Source organism: Osmerus mordax, chromosome 16 (assembly GCF_038355195.1).
Source record: "Osmerus mordax isolate fOsmMor3 chromosome 16, fOsmMor3.pri, whole genome shotgun sequence".
NCBI lineage: Eukaryota > Metazoa > Chordata > Actinopteri > Osmeriformes > Osmeridae > Osmerus > Osmerus mordax.
Genome location: NC_090065.1, coordinates 15,025,935 through 15,047,921, shown reverse-complemented (window position 1 = coordinate 15,047,921; position 21,987 = coordinate 15,025,935). Strand labels below are relative to the sequence as shown.

Sequence of the window (21,987 nt, the reverse complement as noted above, 5' to 3'; positions counted from 1 at the left end):
ATATAGGTCCTCACTGAAATGGGCAGTGTGCTGTATGTTCATAAACAGCACTAGAACAGTCCTGTGATGTCTCTGTGAGAGGCAGAAAATTGAACCAAGTCAAGTGTCTCTTGACATACAAAGCGGCAAAAGAAATATCGCCTCGACAAATAGCTGTTTCCAACAGATGGATTTTGATGAAAGTCTTTATCTCTCTCTCTCCTCTCTCTCTAATTCTCTTTTCCATCCTCTCACTCTCTGTCTATCTTTGTACGTATCCGTCTTTCTCCCTTTGCTGTTTGCACACGAAGAGGCCAGAAAGTGGATACAAAACAAAATGAATGGAGCAGATGCTGCAGTTTGGACGGCTGCGAATACAACAGAGAGATGGAGATCGAGCCTCGGTTGTAGATTTGGTCCTAAGGACACAATGGATACTCCATACCCTGCAGACACGATCTGCAAAACAAGCCATTTTATATGACCCGAGTTAACAATTATGGACTCTTGTAGAATGTGAAATGGAAAAGATGTATTCCAAACGCCTGGGTAATCCCACGCCGGCTGTCCATCTGTCACCACAGTGACGTCTTTGATTTCTATGCTTGTGTCTGTTTGCTGCTTCATTTACCGCCACACTCTCCTGATCTTTGGCTGTTTCCTGTTTGTGTCCACGCAGGTGTTAGTGTTGGGGTCGTGCCTCAGGGCTCAACGCTGCAGTCCTCCCCGGTGCAGACGTACCGACCTGCAGGCGCAACGCTGCACTCCAGCAGGCTTCAATATGGTCACCTTTGTTTTCATCACCAAAATCCATTTCTATGTGTCCAATACTTAGGTACTATTGATTTATTTCATCAACTTCAATTGGTCCATTAGACCAGGCAGCTGAATAGGAAGTCAATGTAAAAAGGTACTGCGGATATTTGTTATTCTTGAATAGAAATATAAGTAAAAACTATTATTTATACTTGACAGACACCACACTTGTGATTGGGTAAAAGTCATCATCTTTTTAGATATTTTTAGGGACAGTGTGCCGAAGGGCTTCCAACATCCAAAGCAAGGAGGAGCAGTAGAGCTGGTATCAGCAAGACTGGGTCTCCAGATTGTCGAGGGGTGATGCCATTCCAAGGAGCTGCCTCAGCTGCCATACTGCAGGGTACTACCCATCGCTGCACAGCGCCCCTGGCTGCCACCAGGGGGGGTTGGATGGAAACAAGGCACTCCAGGTGGGCCGAGCTACACCCCCACCACCACCCACCCCGGGCGCTCTGTCACGTCTTGAGAAAGAGGAGGGCATGCTGCGCGGCTCCAGAACAAACACAGCCTTCCAAAACTCCTGCCTTCAGGAGTCAGCCTGAGGGGCATCCCCGATTGGGGGGATTGGAAACACATGAAAGAAAGGAAAGAAAAAGTGAGAGAGGAGGAAAATGTGCACCCAGTTTTTTCTTCTACAACTCAGTAAGTGACTCACAGTTTGCAAGGCTTATTTTATAATGATGGGATGGATCCCTGTGGTGCATAACAACCTTTTTTCCCCTTTGTGAGAAAATAATGCAGTGAGTTTGTGCATTTGTGTCTGTAATGCGTGTGAGAGTGTGTTTGTGCAGCCCCCCAGCTCCCCTCTCTTGTGTCGACGCCATTAAACACATGGTCACAAAAGCCCCACAACCGAGGTGGGAGGTGGGTGATTGGTGCATGTCTCCTGCTGCAGACAAGTGGACCCCCTGCAATCTGAACGTGTCCATGCTGAGAGTGTGGCCTCTCTCTGCCCCTCTAGGGCTCCTCTGGGCCTATCGCCACCCTATGTCTCCTAGGTGAGAGGGCGGGTGATAATTGAACGCTCCCTGGCACTTCTAACAAATGTATCGAAAGAGAGAATCGAAAAACCTGTTAATGAGATTTCTCTCCCCAGGCAGCGCTCAGGGTTATTATTCTTATAATTTTCTGCATCTAATGAGCAACTGAAAGTTTATTTTCAAACCTGTTTCTTCACTCCCCCCCCCCAAACCCCATGTTTCCGTTAGCCTCTGCTTTTTCATAGGGTATCACAATGATTGTACATTGGCAGAAAGTTGATCAGTTATACAGGGTATCAATTTATAATAATATGAAATGTATTTCCTTTTGACATTTAGATATGTAATGTTTTTTCCTTTGGACTTGTTTACTACACAAAATGGCTCCTAGGCTCAGGAATGGGCTGAGAAAATGGCTGCTGTCTCTTCCTTCCAGTGTTGTGAGGGACGGGAGCAGAGCAGCCTACGTAGCTGCTGGCTTGGGCTCGGGGCTGCAAGGACAGCCTCTGGGGGATAGGCTCTCATTAAGGGAAGTCGCCTCAGGCTCTTCTCCTTCGTTTCCTGTGGCACTGACCTCGTTCTCCCCCTCAGGGCTTCTAGCTCCGTCCTTCCCTTCTCAGCCTCTCCATCTCCGCGTCTCTCCCCAAAAGCCTCGGGCCCACTCATGTGACTCATCTGACCCCTTCCATGGCCCCCTCACAGCCCCTTCCCTCTCCCTGTCCCGTTGGCTGGTGGGCTGGACTGCAATGTCAGGAACAGCATGAGGGTCACATGTGCCCTTCCAAAATGGCGGCAGCATCCTGGAGCCCTTATAGGTTTCCAGGCCTGACAATGTGTCCAGACACTTTTTCAGAAATCATGTCACAAATGTCAGAGGCAAACTGTGTGTAAGTAAAGTCCTTTTTTTTTACTCGACTCCCTGACCTGGGTCAACAGAGGTTAGGACACAGCTGGTCATCCATCTTCTCTCTGAACCATCTCAGAGGCCATCTCCTGTCTACCAGACATGGCCACTGGAGACACCAACGAACCCAGGAACATCTTCAGGTCAGAAGTGTTACTACAGGAAGATTTCCACTCGAAGGCTTGACCATCAACCGAGAAAAACGTGTACTCGAGGCACTGAAGAACAGTGCCTGAAATAGATCGTAAAATGTCAATAGAAATCGCCTGATCTGTTCATTAAAGAGCCAGCTAGGCCTTTTGACCTCTGCTGCCTGATTGTGTAAAAACCACTGAATGTTGTCATCCTTGTGCCCTGTCCATCAGTCATCTGGAGTTGGGTGTCATTAAATCTTAATGACTCGTGAGAGGACACCTCTGTGGCAACAGCTCATCTCCATAGTAAACATTTCAGATCTTAGTTTTTTTGTAAAGGTATAGTTTAGGGGCTACTTTAATTATTTGCTTTAACCCGTTAAGGAGTAGCGTCACACATATGTGATTCTGAACATTCCAACCGACTATTTTCCGATAGACAAAAACTATATGACAAACGCTATAGTATGGCTTCAAAATTTACAATTAGGAGGCTAACAAGTAACACTAGCAGGAAGTAGCATTGCTACGAGTATTATGCTAGGTTGCTAGGTAACGGAAGCTAACTAAAACTAGCTAGCTTCCGTTTTGGAAAAATAACTCACTCCTTAAAAGGTAGTTTAAAGTCCTCGGGGGGTGGTGCAGCATATGATTGTAGATTGAGATATCAGGCTAGTTCTCATCAGCACAGTCCATAGTTATACCTGCAGGCAGTGTTTCTCCTTTGTTTGCAATTAGATTACCCTCACACGCACAATGTCCACCCCTTATTTACCCAATGAAATGCATTTGTCTTCCTCACAAATACCACACACTTTCTTTCTGCATATGCCTGCACAAAATATGCATGCTCTCTCTATGGCACACACACACCCTGCAGGTATAAGGTTCCAGTTGGTATATCTTTGTGTCGTCCTATTTTGATGCCTCAGTCTCATGGTATACAGCCCCCACTCTCTCTGCATCCCCTCAGGGTTCCTCGATGTGTGTGTGTGGGTGTTTGTGTGTGCGAGTGTACATATGTGTACGTGTGTGACAGGGCCACTGAACCAAGGGCATTGTTGTTTTTCCCCACAGTGTTCACATACGTGCGCACACACGCACCCCTCCACTGCTACAACCATATCCACTATACAGACACACAGGCTGTCACGCCATACAAACTCTGGGGTTCCACATTGGTCAGCTCCACCTGTCAACTGACAATGAAATGATTCATACAGCTACAACGTGGAACCTTCTGTTCCTGTGTGTGTGTGTGTGTGCGCGCGCGCCTGTGTGTGTAACTATCTCCTCAGTGATCAAATCCAACCCTCTCATAGCAGCTCGTCGCTAACGTCTTAATAAGGCGCAGTCGGCGGGAGGTGCGGTCCTCTTCAGGTTGTGTCGGCCGGACGCACGTGTCAGCGAGGCGGGGAGGAGAAAAGACAGCGGGCAGCAGGGACAAACCCGTCAGCCACTCAGATTGCATCAGGTCTGTCGGGACACATCGGAGCACGACGAGCCTGATGGGAGATGCCCTCCGGGGCTTCCAGACAGACAGGCAGGCCAGAAACAGGACCACATCCACACGGAGGAGAGGAGAAAGGAGCACAGCGTCTTCCGCACACACATCCAGTATGCTAGCACAACACAGACTCACACGCAGGCAAATATATACTGTACAACGTACACACCATACTGGACATCTCGCATAGCGCACGCTTAAGGAGAAGGAACATTTTCAAAAACGAATGAATCAGATACTTACACACACACACCCATACCCACCCACGCAGCCATGTTCTCATAAACATATAGCCTGGGTCTAGCATCAGATAGCCTACATGACAAACAAGGCAGATATGCTAATGTAAAATGTGAAGGCATGATGTTTACGAGCTGCACACAACGCATATGCTCCCATGTGTGGGTAAATGCACATGGACACGCTTGGCTACATATGTCCGCGGGGCCAAAACAGGAAATAGACACTTTGCTTCATGCCTGTTCTTTAATTGGGGCATTTATTGTTTTGTGGTGGTGTTTACTTCATTAAATTAAAGCACATTTTTTAAGAAATGCAGTGTTTCAAGGTTTATATAAGCAGAATTATGCTTTCAGCCATAAAGTTTCACATTTACATATTTTATGACTGTGGGTTATGCCAGTTGAGGATGTTTTTGCATTTTCACACTAATCAATTTGACTCTAACGTGTTGGATTTCAGTTTGATTCGCTTTCATCACAAATATATTTTTCCCCCATGGCGCGCATGCTTGTGTGTGTGTGTGTATATGTGTTTCTGTGTGTGATATGGTTGCGCGTCTGTGAGTCTATGTCAGTGTGTCTACTAGGTGTCCATTACATCGTGTTTGTCCAAATGTTCTCTTTAATCACAAAATGTATACAGGGTGTTTGAGCATGTGGGGGATTACATGGACAAAATGCACTAATGTTGAATATTCTGTATTGGTTTTAGTGTAATTCTTTCCTAATTCTTAGTTTATTCAATTCCGTCTCCTTGAGGCTGCTAGGTATGGAAATGAACACAGAGACACACATGAGTTTTTTCTTCTTCTTTGCCTGTGTAAATTGCAGCTATCACCTCAAGCCTTTTGAACAAGATTACCCAGATGGCCTTGCGTGGTGTGCCTGAAGTCTTATTTTCCTCCTCTCTCCCTGCTTCTCCTTCAGTGCTGCAGGGCAGAGGAGGGGGAGGCAGGGGAGCCTCCTGCAGACTGGGGGCCAGGCTGGAGGGCGGCAGCTGTGGCAAGGAGAGAGATCTGGGGGGGGGGGGGGGGGGGGGGGGGGGGGGGGGGGGGGGCAGGCGGGGGGGGGGGGGGGGGGCGCTGCAGAAGAGAGAGATGGGTTGGTAAACCTGCATCAACGGACGCCAGATACTGTGAACCTTCTGGCTGCCCCCAACCCCTCCGCCTTGCTGTGGCTGTCAAGGGGACCAGAATAGCCCTTGGAGTAGGAGCATGTAGTGCTGGAGTGGGCTGCATGGGGGTGGAGGGGTAACTAGTGGGATTGAAGCAAAGGTATGAGTTATTGGTGAGTCTGACGATTCCAGTCGGCCAACTCCCCAGCCTGGTGGTGCTTGTGTGTACACAGTCCACTCCTGACCAGAGGAGGGCTGTTGTGTAGAGCTGTGGGAGTTGTCATTGAATTTCCTCTCACAGCACGCTGGACATAATCTGCCACTGGTTCTCTGCCCCGAGGAGGAATAGCATTTTAATACATTATGCCCAAGTCAAGATAAGGAATTATGCTGGGTTAAAACGCTCACCTGTTTATTATTCTGGCAGGTGACGGCCCACACTAATCTGCTCAACAGCCTCACCCCCCCCCCCCCCCCCCCCCCTCCTCTCCTCCAACCCCACACCTCCCCCCCAGATATCTGAGCTCTGAAGGAGTCGGGGGAGTGAAGGTGAGGTTGGCGGTGCTGGTGAGTTGAGATTCTCACCTGAGACAAATCTTAAGGGAATAGGTAGGAGGTGGCAGAGACAAGATGACTCATTACGTACAACACCCAAATAATCAGACCTGAGAGGCAGGAGGAAGTGACAGACTGGTACTTCTTTGGGGGAATTAATACTCCTTTTGTTGCCTTTTGAGACCAATAAGCTCCAGTTATGTATCTTTGAATTTACATTTACATTTTACATTTAGTCATTTAGCAGACGCTCTTATCCAGAGCGACTTACAGGGACATTACAGGGACATTCCCCCGAGGCAAGTAGGGTGAAGTGCCTTGCCCAAGGACACAACGTCAATTTGCACGGCCAAGAATCGAACCTGCAACCTTCTGATTACTAGTCCGATTCCCTAACCGCTCAGCCACCTGACTCCCATTTAGAATTAGAGGTGCATGTTTCCTGTACTCCTGGAGTCAGGTTTCATATTCTTGACCTCACAAGCATTGGTTTGAGATATTGCACTCCAATCTTTATTCCTTGACAACCGATCATTATCTTGTATTGAGGCGTGTAAAACTTTCAATGTGTAGAATATCATCCACCAAACATCCACATGGGTCATCCCCTGGCCACACGACTGCTTAGGGTCCATTTGACAATAAAAACACTCCTCAAACGCTGTCTCAAAGGAGTCAATTGTATCTTTTTTTTTTTTTTTTTTCAAAACCCATTTGTTTGTTTTGTTAAGGTCTCGCTCTCCATCATAATGAATCACTTTTTTCATCTTGTTCTTATTTATTCTGCTGGCTGGAGGTAGAAAGGGCTGGTTGATGAGGGGCTGGAATGAACTGAGCCTTAGCCACAGCCTGAGGGCCGTGCGCATATCTTAGCATAAGTGATGGCCGACCGGAGGGCTGGAGCCTGGCTGAGAGCGCCCCCAGGACAGTCGGCACTGACAGATCATGTATTTATAGGTCTGTTGAAAGACCTCTATTGTGTCCCACATAGCCCCAGAGCATGTCTGTCCTCTGTATTATAATAAAGCCCCTGGCCTTACCACAATGATGGATGGGTGGCCCTCGAATGGCAAGCTCCCCCAGAATCATTAGAGCACTGCAGGTCTACCCGTGTTGGTGCAAAGGGGGCTTCTGGTTCTGAGCAATGCAGTCCAGTTTGGGCTTTTTAATCAACGACACGGTGTGGCTCTAAATTCCTAACAGAGAGAGAGTGAGTGAGAGAAAGAAAGATTGAATGAAAAAATAGATTGAGTGAGAGGGAATATATTGAGTGAGAGGGTGTATATAAGTGTGAAAGAAGGAGAGGGAGGGAGAGAGAGAGAGAGCTTGCTGATGTCACAGCCAAAGGGTTCGTTTGTAATTATCTCAGTAGCTTAAAACAGCCCTCAGGCTTCTTCAATACAGGTTTGAATGAGGATCCTATAGTGTCCATAGGCAGGCTTGCCACTGGGAAGACTTATCTACACATAGAAAGATCCGAACATCTGGGTAAATTGTAACTGAACAGCAATGTGTGGGTTGTGTTGTGTGTGGATGTGAGAGAGCAAGAGACAGACATGGAAAGAGAGAGTGAGAGCCGAGACAGACAGACAGAGAGATCAACAGACAGAGAAAGAAAGAAAGAAAGAGAGGAGGTAAGTGGGCACTGCATACATATGAAGAGACTTGGAAACTATCGAAAATGAAAACACAACTTGCGTTAGATATGCAGGGCAACCCCAACTCAGCCTCTCTGTGCCCTGAGCCACACAGGCAGAGTTGAGCTTGAGCCGTTTCCCAATCTCCCATTCCTCTGTTACCTCTGGAGGAGAATATCAATGATTCCCTCTTAGCGTACAGTGTGCGCCAAAGGGCCCACGGCGACCATATTCCAGCCTCAATTCCTCACCCCAAGCACACCATAACTCTAGGGCGGGACTGATAAATAAACTATAAAGAGCTCCGAGTATTAGGCAAGCACTACCGCCAAATTTCCACATGGAGCACTGTCACACGCACGAACGCGCGTGCACACACACATTGGCTGAAAGTCCTCTGAGACTGTTGGAGCTGGGGCTGGTAAGGGGGAGGTGAGAGTTGTTTTTGGACAATCATAGTGGTGGAGGTGCTCACTGAACCAAGTCCCTCCTGGTGGAAATCCTAAAAGGCCTCATTGACTCACAGTGGCAGGATTTCTGTTAGAGCTTTAACTTTGGGAATAATAACATCATGTAGGTCATGTAGGTACTCTGGAGAGTTCTAACACTCCCATTCTGTACTTCAGATATGTGTCTGCTGTCAGTACTGCTGGATTTGAAGCTCTGAAGCACAAGTCATCATTGTCGGGTGTTGGGTCACATGGTTTCACTATTGCATGTCCATTTCAAACCTATCTAAAGCCCCAAAAGACAGGAGAGATTCAGCGAGAAAACGTGTGTCGATGTATCTAGCAGATCTAATGAGAAGAATATGTGTATTGTATTCTAATACAGGTATTTATGAGGCCTCAATCTCCCTTCTCAGTATGAGAAAACAGCCCCCGACGCTTCAAGAGAGAGAGGGGGGGGGGGGGGGGGCTTGCCACGGGTGAGGTTTGTTAGAGAGAGAGAGAGAGAGAGAGAGAGAGAGAAAGGTGAGATAGACAGCAAAAGGACATCACCTGACCAGTGTGCTTTCCCTGGCCTCTCATTAAGAATCGTCCCCTCTGTTTGTACTCCTGCTGTGCTGCCTGGATGGCCGCTGTAAGCAGCAGTGGTTTGGAAGTGTGGTGAGAGTCAATCCCCTGACCTTCACTAGTGGTGAATAAGCAGAGCCTGGGGAGGAGGGGCTGGTGGGGGCACAGCCACAAAACACAGCCACCCCCCCCCCCCCCCCCTGCCTTTTGAAGAAGAGTACTAATGACTTGAGAGAGACAGAGACAAGATCCCAGAGACACCATGACGAGAGGAGCATCTCAAATTAGCGCCGCCCCCTCCTTAAACCCCCATCCTCTAAAAACTGTCGGATGTGGGTTTTCCTTGCACCATTAATCTTTTTCCCTCTGACAGGCTGTGTCCCCAGTGAAGTTTAATTCCTTTTCAACTCTATTGGAACTCTGTTGAAAAGGAAGTGAAAAAATAAGGGTGGACGATGTCTCATTACCTAGGCTGCCCCACAGGTTCAAATAAAACAACAACTTTTAAATCACACAGGGGTGCATAAAAGTATACATCTGCCCCTGTAAAAGACTAGGGAGCTCTGAAGTTGGGTTTCCAACTAAAGTCTGGCCTCAGAAGACACTTGACTCCCCAGCTATTCCACAACAACCTGCTAGCCATCTGCCTGGTCTAAAAACGGATTTACCTTCACCTTCACCATCTTTTCTCTCTCTGAGCTCCCACATGTTATTCTGCCATCGGTGGACGCTTTCTAGACTAAACTAATAAATGCCTCGCACATTTCTGAATTGAAACAACATTTCTGACCCTAACCCCGAGCATTGGCGTCTTTGACCGCACAGGAGACGCTCTCAGTTTACCTTTAACCTACCGGAGAGTTCAAGTCTGTCATATGGGTATCTGGGACACCGCAGGTTGAAATGAATTTGGCGAATTGCATCGCTACAGAAAGTGGACATTCTGCCAAAAGCGTTGAAGCCGAGACGACAGCACTCCGCATGGGGTTTCACTTTGGATGCGAGCCCGGCGGAAATATGTGAGAACAGCTGACAGCACTTGCGTGGAGCAGTCGTCTTGACTCAAACTATGTATTGAATGGCTGATTCAGTCAACCATCTGCAAAACGAAATCCGTCAAGATAGCCTACTTACTCCCACCGGCCTCGTACCCTAAATGAGCTAGGCTATTGCAGGCTCTACAGGTGGAAGTATAGCAATCACCATATGTTCTCCACAATTTCTGAATTCATTTTAATACTGTAGTAGCGTATACTATTGTATATCATATTATTCCAAAGATGATCAAATTACATAGTCGTGCCTATCTGATTCCAACCTGTTGGTTTAACATAACTAAAACATTTTGTTGAATACAATTGTATACAGACTCATCGACAGACATGTATACAACACATTGTTGTTGCCTACTAGCATGAAAAAAGACAAAGTTTGAACCCAGCCTTTATTACAACTTATGTTGAAGATTTATTTCACATTTGTGAGCTACATTCCTCTTACCTCAAATCTAGGGAGAGTAGGTAGGTTGGTCATGTTAGAAACTTCATTTCAATATACGCTAAATGTGAGGGTGATCTTTAGATTGGGTGTTACAATAGGCTTGTATCAGTTCAGTCATGTGTGAGGCAACAGATTTGTTTTAAAAAGATGTCAATTTCAATGTAAAAAAACACAAACAAACACGTATACAATGACAATATCATACAGTTTGCCACTCCAGAGGGTTATAACCCGCTGAATGAATTACCTTGGTTGTCTCTAGGATAACCTGTATTCCCTGTACAACAAGGCAATGATGTGACATTATAATAATAATTTACTTAGCATTTTCTTTAAGTGATTATAGAATGACCTATGACATAAAATCTTGATGAGACTAAAGTGAACTCTATTTAATAGCATAATCCAATAAGATAACTTCCATTCATGTAAAAACAACTTCATTTGTGGCACAATACTAAACCCTTTTAATCATGAGAAAAAGAATGTAATTATTAATTAGTATATTCAATTCTATTGAAAAGCATTTATGGAAACGGAGACCTTGTACAGAAAACTAGGCAATTTGCCAGTGGGGAAACATCTAAGCACTGATAGAAGGGTGTGCACTACATGTACAATCAAACCCTTAAAAATGTTGACAGGTAAAATTGAGAACATTAACCTAATGTAGGCTCAAAGTTTTAAAACAAACTTCATTTTGGGCTTCGGTGTATAATTCTTTTAAATTCACTCAAAAGGGGCTAGTAAACAATCAACAAATGTCCTTGAGATTTCAATAACTTATCAAATATTCTGTATCTTCTTATGGCAAAAAACAAAACAAATTTTGCACCTTTTTTTCTATAGGTGGTTCTCAAGTAAAAATAAAAATAAAAAATGTCAAAGGAAACAAAACCAAAACGAAAAAACACAAGAGTCCATACAGAGAGCTCCGCCCACGCAGAGCTCACGCCTAAAGTAAGTAAATAAGTCTAGCGCCTCCTGTGGTTGTGGAGGTCTCTAGTCCAGCTGCTCCTGTTTTATTCTGTTTGAGTTGGGCCCTCCTCTCTGGGGTGTCCTTCTCAGTTCCCTCCTCAGGACGTACTCGCTGAACTGGGACGAGTCCACGCCCCCACCACAGGAGCCCACGATCTCAAACCCACGCTGCTGCAGGCGCTCCAACACCTGGGGGCACCACGGAGAAGAAGAGGGGGGAGAGAGAGAGATGGTGAGCAGAAACTCAATGCCACACTGTCCACCCTTATAAACTCGCCCACACGCACACGTGCACACACGCGACTGCTGCGTGTAGAACCAAACTTGTTTTGGAGCCGCCGATATCTTGTGAGTGAATTCCAAACTTTTTTATGGTATGTGGTTTTCGCAGACAAGCAGTCTTGCGCTTCCTGAATTGTGTAATGTTGCATCAAAATATAAACAAACTAGGCTTGTGTATAAAAACCAATGAGATGAAGCACAGTGTCAGATAAACCATAATTTTAAATAAGGTATATGTTGGACTGCACAGACGCCAAATAAAGCTGAATAAATAAGAGAAAAGAGGGACTCTTGTCACCTGAGAAAGAACCCTTCAGTCTCACAGCCTCATTTATCTTGATTGTTTGTGTGTGTGAGCGCATGCGCATGTTCATTTCTTCTTTGTGTGTGTGTGAGTGCGTGAGTTCATTTATTGTTTGTGTGAGTGTGCGCGAGCGAGCGTGCGTGTGTGGATACGTTCCTGATCCCCCCAGCCTCTCAGACATCTACAGACGTGTCCGCCGGGCTCTAGGATCACATTCCATCAAAGAGACCCCAGGGATCTCTGGGCTTTTCTCCCCCAAACCCCCCGCCCTCCCCGCCACTTGGCGCAGTCTGGGCTGATCAACCAGTCCCGTCCCCCCCTCCTCCTCCTTCCCCCAGCCCCAGGCCTTAGCCCCCGCCAAAACTACAAAGGCCCCCACCCCCCAAACGGCTGGCAGTCTCCCTCAACCCCGCCCCCCGGCCACCAACCCCCCCCCCCCCACCACCCCTCCTCCCCTTCCCCCCAGCCTCCATTAGCCGCAGATACAGCACCCACCGCCGGCGTGCTTTAATAACCAAACAGGATTATGGGCCCTGCCTAGGGATAACCTGCCAAGGAGCACGCTCTTTCTGTCTCTCTCTTTCTCTCTCCTTCCATCTCTCTTTCTCTCTCTCCTGCATACATGGGCTAGAATGTAGAGTCGACTTCCTGCCTTCTAAAATGGAGACCGAGCCAGCTGTCTGATCTATTCACAAACACTTTAGGACTGTCATTTATTGACGTGCTTTGTGTCCTGTCTTTTGTCATCCTGATTATTGGATGAGTGGTTTAGTTTGATCTAACTAAACCCGCTAGAATAGTTGTTGCAGTTGACTCTGTTGTAGAGTGTTGACATGTACTAGAGAGTACATAACAACACCGTTGTAGCATGTTCATATGTCCTGCAGAAGCAGACACCCCCTCACCTGGACGGAGTTAAGGTGGCAGTAGCCGTTGAGGGGAAAGCGAATGACGTGCGTGGAATCGTGGTTCCAGCCAGCGTTGACCGAGTTGCACATGACGTCGCCGATCTCGGGGAAGACGTCCTCGATGAGGGCCTTGTCGCCGCTCAGCGTGATCCTCTCGCCCAGGTCGGGCGCCACGCGCACCACCAGGCACTCGCAGGGCCGCGACACCCGGCCCTGCTCCCGGTCCAAGCGCCAGCGCTCCAGCTCGCTCAGCATGGGCTGCAGCTGGAAGTAGCGCGCCTCCTCGTACAACAGGCTGTAGTCCTGCAGGCGGGGGGGGGGGGCGAGCAACAGTTAACAATACTATAACGTGGGGGAGGGGGGTCAGGGATAGAAGAAGCAGGGACAGAGAGCCGCGTGGGGTTTAAGTTCTTCGAAATTCAGACTCTCTTCGAACACTGTCAGCCTGAGAGACTCGGTGGGAGAGACTCTTCTAGAAGCCCCACAGTGAGAGACCCAGAGGGCGGGGTGAACGCCCCCCCCCCCCCCCCCCACGTCTACCGGGAGACGGGACCCTTCCGGGATGACAAAGGAGCAGAGCGGCGGAGATACTGAATGGGAGGAAGTCACACTGTGTTGCTTCATCTTTTTTTTCTCCTGTTTTTCTACTTTAAAACGGTCCCCTGATGTGAACATGGCCTCGGTCTGAACTTGAGCCAGTCTTTTAGTCTCTGCTTATTTTAGCTGACATACTTTCCACTGATTGAGTCACAGTGTGGACAGTTCATCAGATAATGTGATTATTTATTTTCTCCCAGGGCAAGTTAGTAATTAAAGGCTAAATGACACATAGGAGAGAGCTGACGGAATGCAAATGTGTCACATACAGTGAGGATCAACCTATCTCTGCTGGACACTTGTAGTGGGAACATATAGCCTCTGGTGTCAAATAGCATGTTCACTCTCGGGCTTTTCATTTTCATAACCTTACGTCTAAAATAACGACAATTGGGAATGTTGGGGGTTGTGGGAACAGCGGGATTTCCTTGTTAACAAAACATGGCTTGGCATGATGAGAATGATGGATTTCTTTCAGAATGGCTCCCCGTGAGACTAAAAGGAACTGAGAACGCGTCGGCAGCCCTTGACCGCCCTGAAAACCACTGCTGGGGTGACTGATGGTACTCACTTTGAAGTCATCTGGGATGAGGAGCTTGGACGTCCTGAGGAAGTTGAGGATGTAGCGGAACATGTGTCCATCCCTGTCTATGAAGTAGTGCTGCTTCAGGCTGTCCAGGACTATGGGCTCTGTACCATCAAAGAGACGGCCGATTCTGGAGGAACGCACGGAGAGAGAGAGAGCGAGAGAGAGAGAGCGAGAGAGAGCGGGGGGGGGGATAAAACATGTCAACCACACAACATACAACATGTCTGTTGTTGGCCTGCAGAAAACGATTCGATTCCTCACAGCTGCTTTTACAGAAGGCAGAGCTGACACAGGTGTGTGAGCGTGAGCCAGCGCCGGAGATGACTCACTTCCGCGTGTCAACTCGGAAGCGATTGTTTCCCTTTACACCTTCGTCGAGAGACGCACACGTTGCCGTGCTCGACGCACACATACCACCGAGAGCAAAAGAGTGAGAGAATGAGGGAGGGAGAAAGAGAGGGAGGGAGACAGAGATGAAATAGAGAGAGGCGGTGTGGTGTGGTCTGATGGAGGGGTCAGGGGCATGGCCAGCTGGTAGAGAGGTGCTGCAGGCAGGATGCCACGCCAGGGGCTGAGCCCCCAGCGACAGTACAGCCTCCCAGCCTCCAGATGGCCCTGCGCCCTTTGGCCCTTTACTGCTGCTGTGACATCTGTCAGAATAACTGAACTGCTTTTGTCTGTGCTCTGAATTTCGGACTTCCAGCCCCTGCAAATGTTTACGGCTTGAACACAACTGTGGGGTTGAAAGCCATTTTTCAGTTCAGTTTCAATGTTGTGTATTCAATTTCAATTCGTAGATAACGCAAGCATAAACCGTATGAAATAAGTTGCACAATAAATATAAATGCAATTAATTATGAGCACAATTCCCATGCACCAGCTGCTATTGCTCCTTGTTTAAACAAGGGCCTGCCTGTTCATTTCTGCCAAAAGGACTGTGAGCTCTTCATGATTGGACGAGGTTTGACATTACAGTTGACGTGAATGCTGATGCATACAAACACATCTGGCGTGAGGACGTCAGCTCACTTTCTTAGTCTGAGTCATCCTATCTGAGAGAGTTATGCCCTGAAATCAACCACATTCTTCACATGGACGGAGACATGTGAATACACACAAATATGTATATAGCTCATTCACTACTCTGCAGTTGCTGATTGACAATGACAGAAAAGTCTTAAAGTAAAAAAATAAATAAAAAGTAGTTTTTTGTAAATACTGTCTGGCGTAGGAAACCGTATCTCTGTAATATAACAATAAAAAAACATTCAGCAGAATTTACATGTGACGTACAGGGGGGTTTTGAACCCAGGACTTCTTGATCTACGGTCAAGTACTCTACCACTGAGCTATACCCATCCCCACACATCATTATCTCCATGGATTGTTTAGCCGGTAGATCCAACAGGGGGCGCCTCTCTCTCACCTGGACTCTGGGTACTTTGTTAGTGTCGCCAGGCTGCTGGTGTACATGTGTCCTCCCACATCAATGTGCACGGGGGCGTTGGACTTGGTTAGCTGGGCGGGGGCTGGGATGCCCTGGTTACTCATGGGAGACGCTGGCGATCTGGTGATCATGGGTCTGGACATACTGGAACGGTTATCCTGTCAAGTACATAAAAAAGACGTGTTAAGACAGCAGGAGACCAGATCAGACCTCTTAATGTCGTGGTTATTGATGATCACAGTACTTGTAACGGGTGAAACATTTTCAGAAAGTATTCTGAAACTGTCATGTTCTGCAGTTCACAGAGAGGTTCAGGAATAATTTATCTCACTCATTGTTACAACATTGCCTAATATTTCCTGACCTTGACCTGAATGTAACCACAAGCAGGAGGCTCTATATCTGTGGGCTATCTCCTCCAAAACCAAATTAATTTGGAGCAGCAATCTCACAGAGAACAATCAGTCTAGATTTGAATAATGTAATAGGATTCTGAGGAAATGTTCCCAGCTAACCTAAAAACACAATTAGCTGACAAGATGTTTTACAAAATAAAAAAAATAAAAAAATTGATAAGATAAAAGAGCGAAGAAATGGAATGTGACTATGCATTGGTAAAAAAAAACAAAAAAACAATATCTGAAACAGAAAACTAAAACCACGTACATTTTCAAGTATGTAAGGGGAATTCCCCAGTAGCCATGCATGCACGCAAAAGGCTGAAAAGTGACAGGTCCAACACACAACTGGCCTGGAAAACAATTTGTTTGAGACAATAGCCTGTACCGGACTTATCCATTACCTGTGCGGGCATTACTGTAGTTGGCGAAGTAGACACAGAATGATCATTCTGCTTTAAAGATGCTGCAGGTATGTTGTCGCCTCTGACTGTGAACATGAACGCTGGGTCCCTGCATTCCCCGGTTCTTAACGGGATTCGTTTTAAGGACGCGTGTACGGACAAATCCACAGAACTGATTGGACGCGGTCGTTTTCTCGTTTTCTGATGCGTTAAGTCCATGATATCCGTTTCGTCCATTGCAACAGAGACTTAAGTCGGAGATTCTCTCGGGTTTCACCTTCCGAATAGAGATACAGCGCACACACCGAGACGGCGTAGGCTATAAATGCGGCAGTCACACTGAGAAGCTTCTAAGCAATGGCTGGGAGAAGTCAAAGCCCCCGACAACATTAGCATTGTTGTGCCCTCGGGTCTTTTGGATTGTCGCTTTTTTAATAGCAGATAATGTCGCGTTTTTAGACCAACAGCAAACCTCTGCTAATGACTATTTTCCAAAGGGAGCCCCTCGTTGAACTTTTAAGCACCCATAAGGTGAATGTCGAGTCCAAATAACACATCTGGATTGCGACCTGCCCAGTGAACTCTTGAGAATCTTTCTTTGCCCTGTCCTGCTCCTAAAGCTATCCTTTGTTCTTTCTGAACTTTCAAGCCATAACATGCAGATAACACGTTAGCAGCACCGAAGTGAAATTCACTACATTTTCGGTCATATCACTGGCAACACATCTCCACACTTTGAGCAAATAGGGCAACAGCCGCTATATAACTCATCCAACTAGCCTAACAGTATCCAGTAACGAATCGAATGGTATCTTAACCACAGAGGCGGTTTCTGTTCGAGATTAAAACCAGTTACACCATTCACTGGACAAATGTCCCCAGGGCAGCTGTGACCTCACATGAACGGCTGACCTTTCCACAGACATTTTATAGTCTCTGCATGCTGCAACCTCTCCTTTCTCCTCACATGTGTGATTATGTATTTCCTGAACAATGCCTTACATTGATTGTAAGAAAGTTGGTGGAGTAGGATCCTTTTTTTAAATTAAATAACCTGCATGTCCTTCCCAAACATGTTTTTTTTTATGGTAAAAGATTATCTGTTACAGTGTAAAGAGACGGTATTATTTGTTATAAAGGGTTATTCTGTCCTGATCATTTTGCTATAGAGACACTGTTGCACCTTCGTAAAAGTCAGTCTTCTAATCAGTGTAGCCATGTCCAGCTATGAAGACTTCAGAGTATTTGTAGATCTGATCAGCTGTGACCACAGGCAATGATTCCTGCCTCTTTCAGAACAAACAGACTGCATTTCCTTCCACAATGTTCCGAATGATAAATGCACAAATCACAAACGCCCCTCAGAAAGTGGCACCATCAGAACACCAGGCCTGTAGCCACTAATGTTGACACTCAAATCGCCACACCACACAAATGCCTGACGCGTGTGTTCAATCATAATACCACCCCTCCGTGTCTTCCTTGTAACGGGAAGGGAATCCGTTAATTAAAAAAATTAATTCAGGAATATGTTCGGAATAAATTGATTAACAGAAACCACACTGTCTTTAAAAACCACTGTGGCTCTACGTCTCGTTGGCAGAGTGGGTTTCACACCTAGATACCCAATTAGCAATTAAGCCTGCCTCTGAGTGCAGGCCTCCACTGCGGTGTGTGATCCTGGCCTGATTTGCATGCCGTTTGTGCACGAGCTGATAAGCCCAGGCAGCAGCCATGCATAGTTTTTTTTTTTATTCAACTCCAGAATCCCTTGCAGAAGGCAGAGGAGGCCTTCGGGGCGAAGGGGAGAGAAATCACACGGCTGCTCTTCAAAAGGGGACCTGTGTAAGGCATCCGCCAGTGTGCGTGGGATCACACTCAGAATGCAGGTAATTTGTTCCTTGACTAATTTGTGGAGATGATGTTGGTGCTGCTGGTGGTGGTGTGTATGCAGAGGGAAAGAGACACAGAGAGAGAGGGAAAGGGAGTTTGTGTCTGTGGAGTAAGTTCTGGAATTGGATTTCCTCATAGCTTAGACATAGCCTCGTGAAATATTGTTCGGCTTCATAAAAAAAGGCTGTGCGTCTGTGGATGACCTCCTGTAATACGTGTAGCATAACTCATCCTGGCTCAAATGAGGAGAGAAAGTAAACAACTTGTACTACATTGGGCCAGGCCTCTTTAGCTACAAGAATGTTGGTTTCAAAACATAAAACCTCTATTGACAGTCACTGTGTCATAGAAGCCTACAGGATATGAGTGACACTACAGTAGCCTCTATATAATATATAATGCTGTTACATCTGGACTGGAAAACTTAACTTCTGGAAGCACTTTACTGTAGCCCCTCTGCAACAGTTATCCCACCTGTTGCCTTTAGTTTTTCTGTATGATATCTAAAAAATCTAAACACACAAGTGAATTAATCAGTTCTCTTTAGACAGCTGTGTTCTGGTCCACTTCAAACACTCACAATGTCTCATGTAGCAAGTGGTCTGTCTGTTTACCCAAAGTGTACAATTTAAATACACAATTTAAATACCCACAACTTCACAATTTTGTCAAACTGTCATGGAGGAATAAACGCTGTGGTTGTTGGAACTGTAATTTTCAAGCATGATCTCTGTAGAAAACATGCTGTGGTATGTGGCAATGAACCTCTTTTCCAACCTGTTGCAGCCAAGTCATAAATGTAAACATTACAGCCAAATTACCAGTCACATGCAGGATGAGATAAAGCAAATGGAATGGTCTGGACGTCACTGGTTGTTACTCCAAGCTATGTCAACCAATCCCCCACTGCAACGCAGATGAGTATTGCTAATAAGTTTGGGCCGGTCAGACTTGAGTTTACATAATGTAGGCTGTCTTTCTCTGCCTGTGGGTGTTTGTTTGAGAAGACCAGAGCAACAGAGCAACCCACATCTATATTTGCAGATGATTCAGTTTTACCTCAACCAAGTAACTGAAGTTAATGACAAGCTCTGTATCTCCAATGCATGTTTATAAAGGTTTACATGACTAATAATAAATAGAAGACAGATGGTGATGACAACCTTGTCCTAATTTTGTGACTCTAACATACCAGCTGATCAGTAAGCCAATTCAGTTTACAGAAATGTAACCCAGTGTGAAATGCTTTCTCTGAGGTTGTCATAATAGCGCCCTCCAGTGAACACAATACAAATTTAAAAACCACGCAACCTAACTCTTTCAAATGTGCACCCCCCCCCCCCCTTTTCCCTAATAAACTGGTTATAAGGACATCCAACTATTTAAATTGGTGACCTTGAATAAACGTAGAGTACAAATGCATAAGGTTTATTTAGTATTGAATGTGTATTGAATGGCCGTAGGGCCGTATTTGCGGGAGCAGAAGTTCAAAGAACTGCATTCCCAAGATATGTAATTGCAACAAGGAGCCACATTCTGATGCATCCTTGCCATCCTTCAATCTAATATACAGAGAAAAGAAAATCAGTTGCGTCTAACACAGGCAAATGATCTTGGTCTTGAAATATCTACATTTTCAGTTTCAAATTAAAACTTTATTTTTTACCATACAGAATTTAATAAAAAATCATAGAGCCAGATTTCCGCCCAGAAGTGTTGGATTTGTACAGTCGAATTTTAGCCTTGGAGTTCCCTTGGTATACGGCTTAAGGTCAGCCCCACAAGAAATGGGTAACAAAAGACAAGTAGGTTAGCCTTCAGTTTAACTTGGATTGCAAAAATGTAGTCTTGTTACAAAGTAGCGGAGAGTGTACTACCAAGAGATTATTCAAAGAATCTGCATTGACGTATGTAAAATAGGTACCTCCTGTCTTACAAAATAAGAAAACCCCTCCGGCAAAATTACTCCACAATGGCGTCTTTCATTAGTGGATCTGGGGCAGTCAGGAAATGAAACTGGTTTGGGACTAACTGACTAGACCAGAAAAAGCTGTATCGACATGCTTAATCGAGGTTTGTGTAAGTATGTGACAAGTATTCCAAGAGGGACACGGCGACGATAATGCGTTCAGGGCTGAAACAACGCGCCAGAAGCGAATTCGCATGGACGATAGCTATGTGTTTCCCCAACAAGGTCGTCGTATTCGGTTGAAATACAGTCAAATTGAGTATTTTCAACTACGATTTCGTAACATCACCACATACATACACTTGTAAAACAACGAACAATTTCCAGTAAATGGTTAAACATTTTTTGTAAGAACTGTGGAGCTCATCGTCTGGCACATGCGTAAAAGCGGCTGCGCCTTGAATGCCCCAGTCAAACCAGCCTTGGAAATAATAGCAAACCAAATAAATCTCCGCTTACCTGAAACATAGATCGGCATAAAGTATCTTTTTGAGCACCTTTTCCCTCCGATTTCTGCCGCGATCTGCTTCCCTTCCTACACCAGTGAGAAATGCAATAGCTTGGCTAAGGTAGACAGAACAAAATACAGAGAATACTTGCTCCAGGGCTCCGAAAACCCCTCAAGGCAAAGATCAGGATACAATTAGCTCATGTCTCTCTACCCCAGTCTCAACCAATCTGCAGAATAAAACTCCGAGCAAAAGAGCAGATCACAACAGCAGTGTGTCGGCCTATTTAGAATGTTATGTGTTATAAACCGAATAAAGAAATCTAGCTATTTTGGGGAATACGACACTCTCACTCACTCTTGCCTCCAACTTGCCTATTGCCTCCCTCTCTCGAACAGAAAAGCTGATTTTAATCGTTATGATTAGTTTTGATGGAACGTTCCCTCAGGCGATTTCTACAAATGGATGGGGTGTTTCTTTGCCAAGGAGGAAAAGCAGCACATGATGATAATTATATAGATTGTTAGTAGAGTCTTTTGATATATTTTTTCTCACTCAATGTATCTTGTAAAAGATAAATGGGTACTACATGTAGGCCTACATCATACACAACTTGTTGATAATAATCAACTTTAAATCAACGGAATGGGTTCAAATAGAAATTCTACACCAGATATTCCTTTTTTTGTGCTTTTGGCTAAATTCCCAAATGACGTAGTTATATAAATAAGCACTTGCAGCTTGCTTTGCCCCAATCAAGTCTGAATCAGTGCCCCGGGCTGATGCGAGAGCTCATTTCAAATGTTCAACCATGCATAATTTCAGGAAGATTGAAGCTCTTCTGAAGCTTTTAGCTTCAAACTGCTGGATTGCAACAGTAAAGGGCATTAACCAGTATGTTTGAATTACATCTTCTCAAACATATTTGTTGGACATAATATGCTATATTGTTATTATTGTTATCTAGATGTTAAAGAATCTGATGCTCATCTCAATATAGACCTACATTTAGAATAGGACAGGGAAGATGAAAAATATATATAAATGCCCAAACAGATCAACACAAGCTCCAGGATTACACACAATCAACTAACATTTGACTGAAGTGGAATTCTTCCGGCCTCGGACTCTCTCTCTCTCTCTCTCTCTCTCTCTCTCTCTCTCTCTCTCTCTCTCTCTCTCTCTCTCTCTCTCTCTCTCTCTCTCTCTCTCTCTCTCTCTCTCTCTCTCTCTCTCTCTCTCTCTCTCTCTCTCTCTCTGTGTGTCTTTCTTTCTGTCTCTCTCTCTCGCCCCCTGCTGTCAGAAACACTAGCTCGTCAGGGTGGATGAAGCCACAATGCAAATCCACATCTCACAGACTTCAGCAACACTGCCCCCATCAA

At 45.7% G+C, this 21,987-nt stretch overlaps 1 protein-coding gene across 2 annotated transcripts; it reads right to left on the bottom strand.

Moving 5' to 3' along the window:
• Nucleotides 1-10,329: 10,329 nt before the first annotated feature.
• Nucleotides 10,330-20,984, bottom strand: LOC136959001 (BTB/POZ domain-containing protein KCTD1). Of its 2 annotated transcripts, none has more exons than XM_067253184.1 (5): nt 20,616-20,984; nt 15,472-15,650; nt 14,028-14,172; nt 12,857-13,162; nt 10,330-11,554 (listed from the first exon to the last, which is right to left on the bottom strand). In XM_067253184.1, the coding sequence occupies exons 1-5, from the start codon at nt 20,622-20,624 to the stop codon at nt 11,390-11,392; spliced, it is 804 nt and encodes a 267-aa protein (XP_067109285.1). In that variant the 5' UTR covers nt 20,625-20,984; the 3' UTR covers nt 10,330-11,389. The 2 variants fall into 2 exon arrangements, with proteins under 2 accessions (XP_067109285.1, XP_067109284.1); XM_067253183.1 differs by lacking the exon at nt 20,616-20,984 and adding an exon at nt 16,295-16,531.
• Nucleotides 20,985-21,987: the final 1,003 nt, after the last annotated feature.

Coding starts and splice junctions, on each gene's coding strand:
- LOC136959001 (XM_067253183.1), bottom strand. CDS start 16,531: ATGGACGAAACGGATATCATGGACTTAACGCATCAGAAAACGAGAAAA. Junction 13,163..14,027: donor TCATCCCAGATGACTTCAAA/GTGAGTACCATC, acceptor CCCCGCCTGCAG/GACTACAGCCTGTTGTACGA. Junction 11,555..12,856: donor GCCACCTTAACTCCGTCCAG/GTGAGGGGGTGT, acceptor TGGTGCCCCCAG/GTGTTGGAGCGCCTGCAGCA.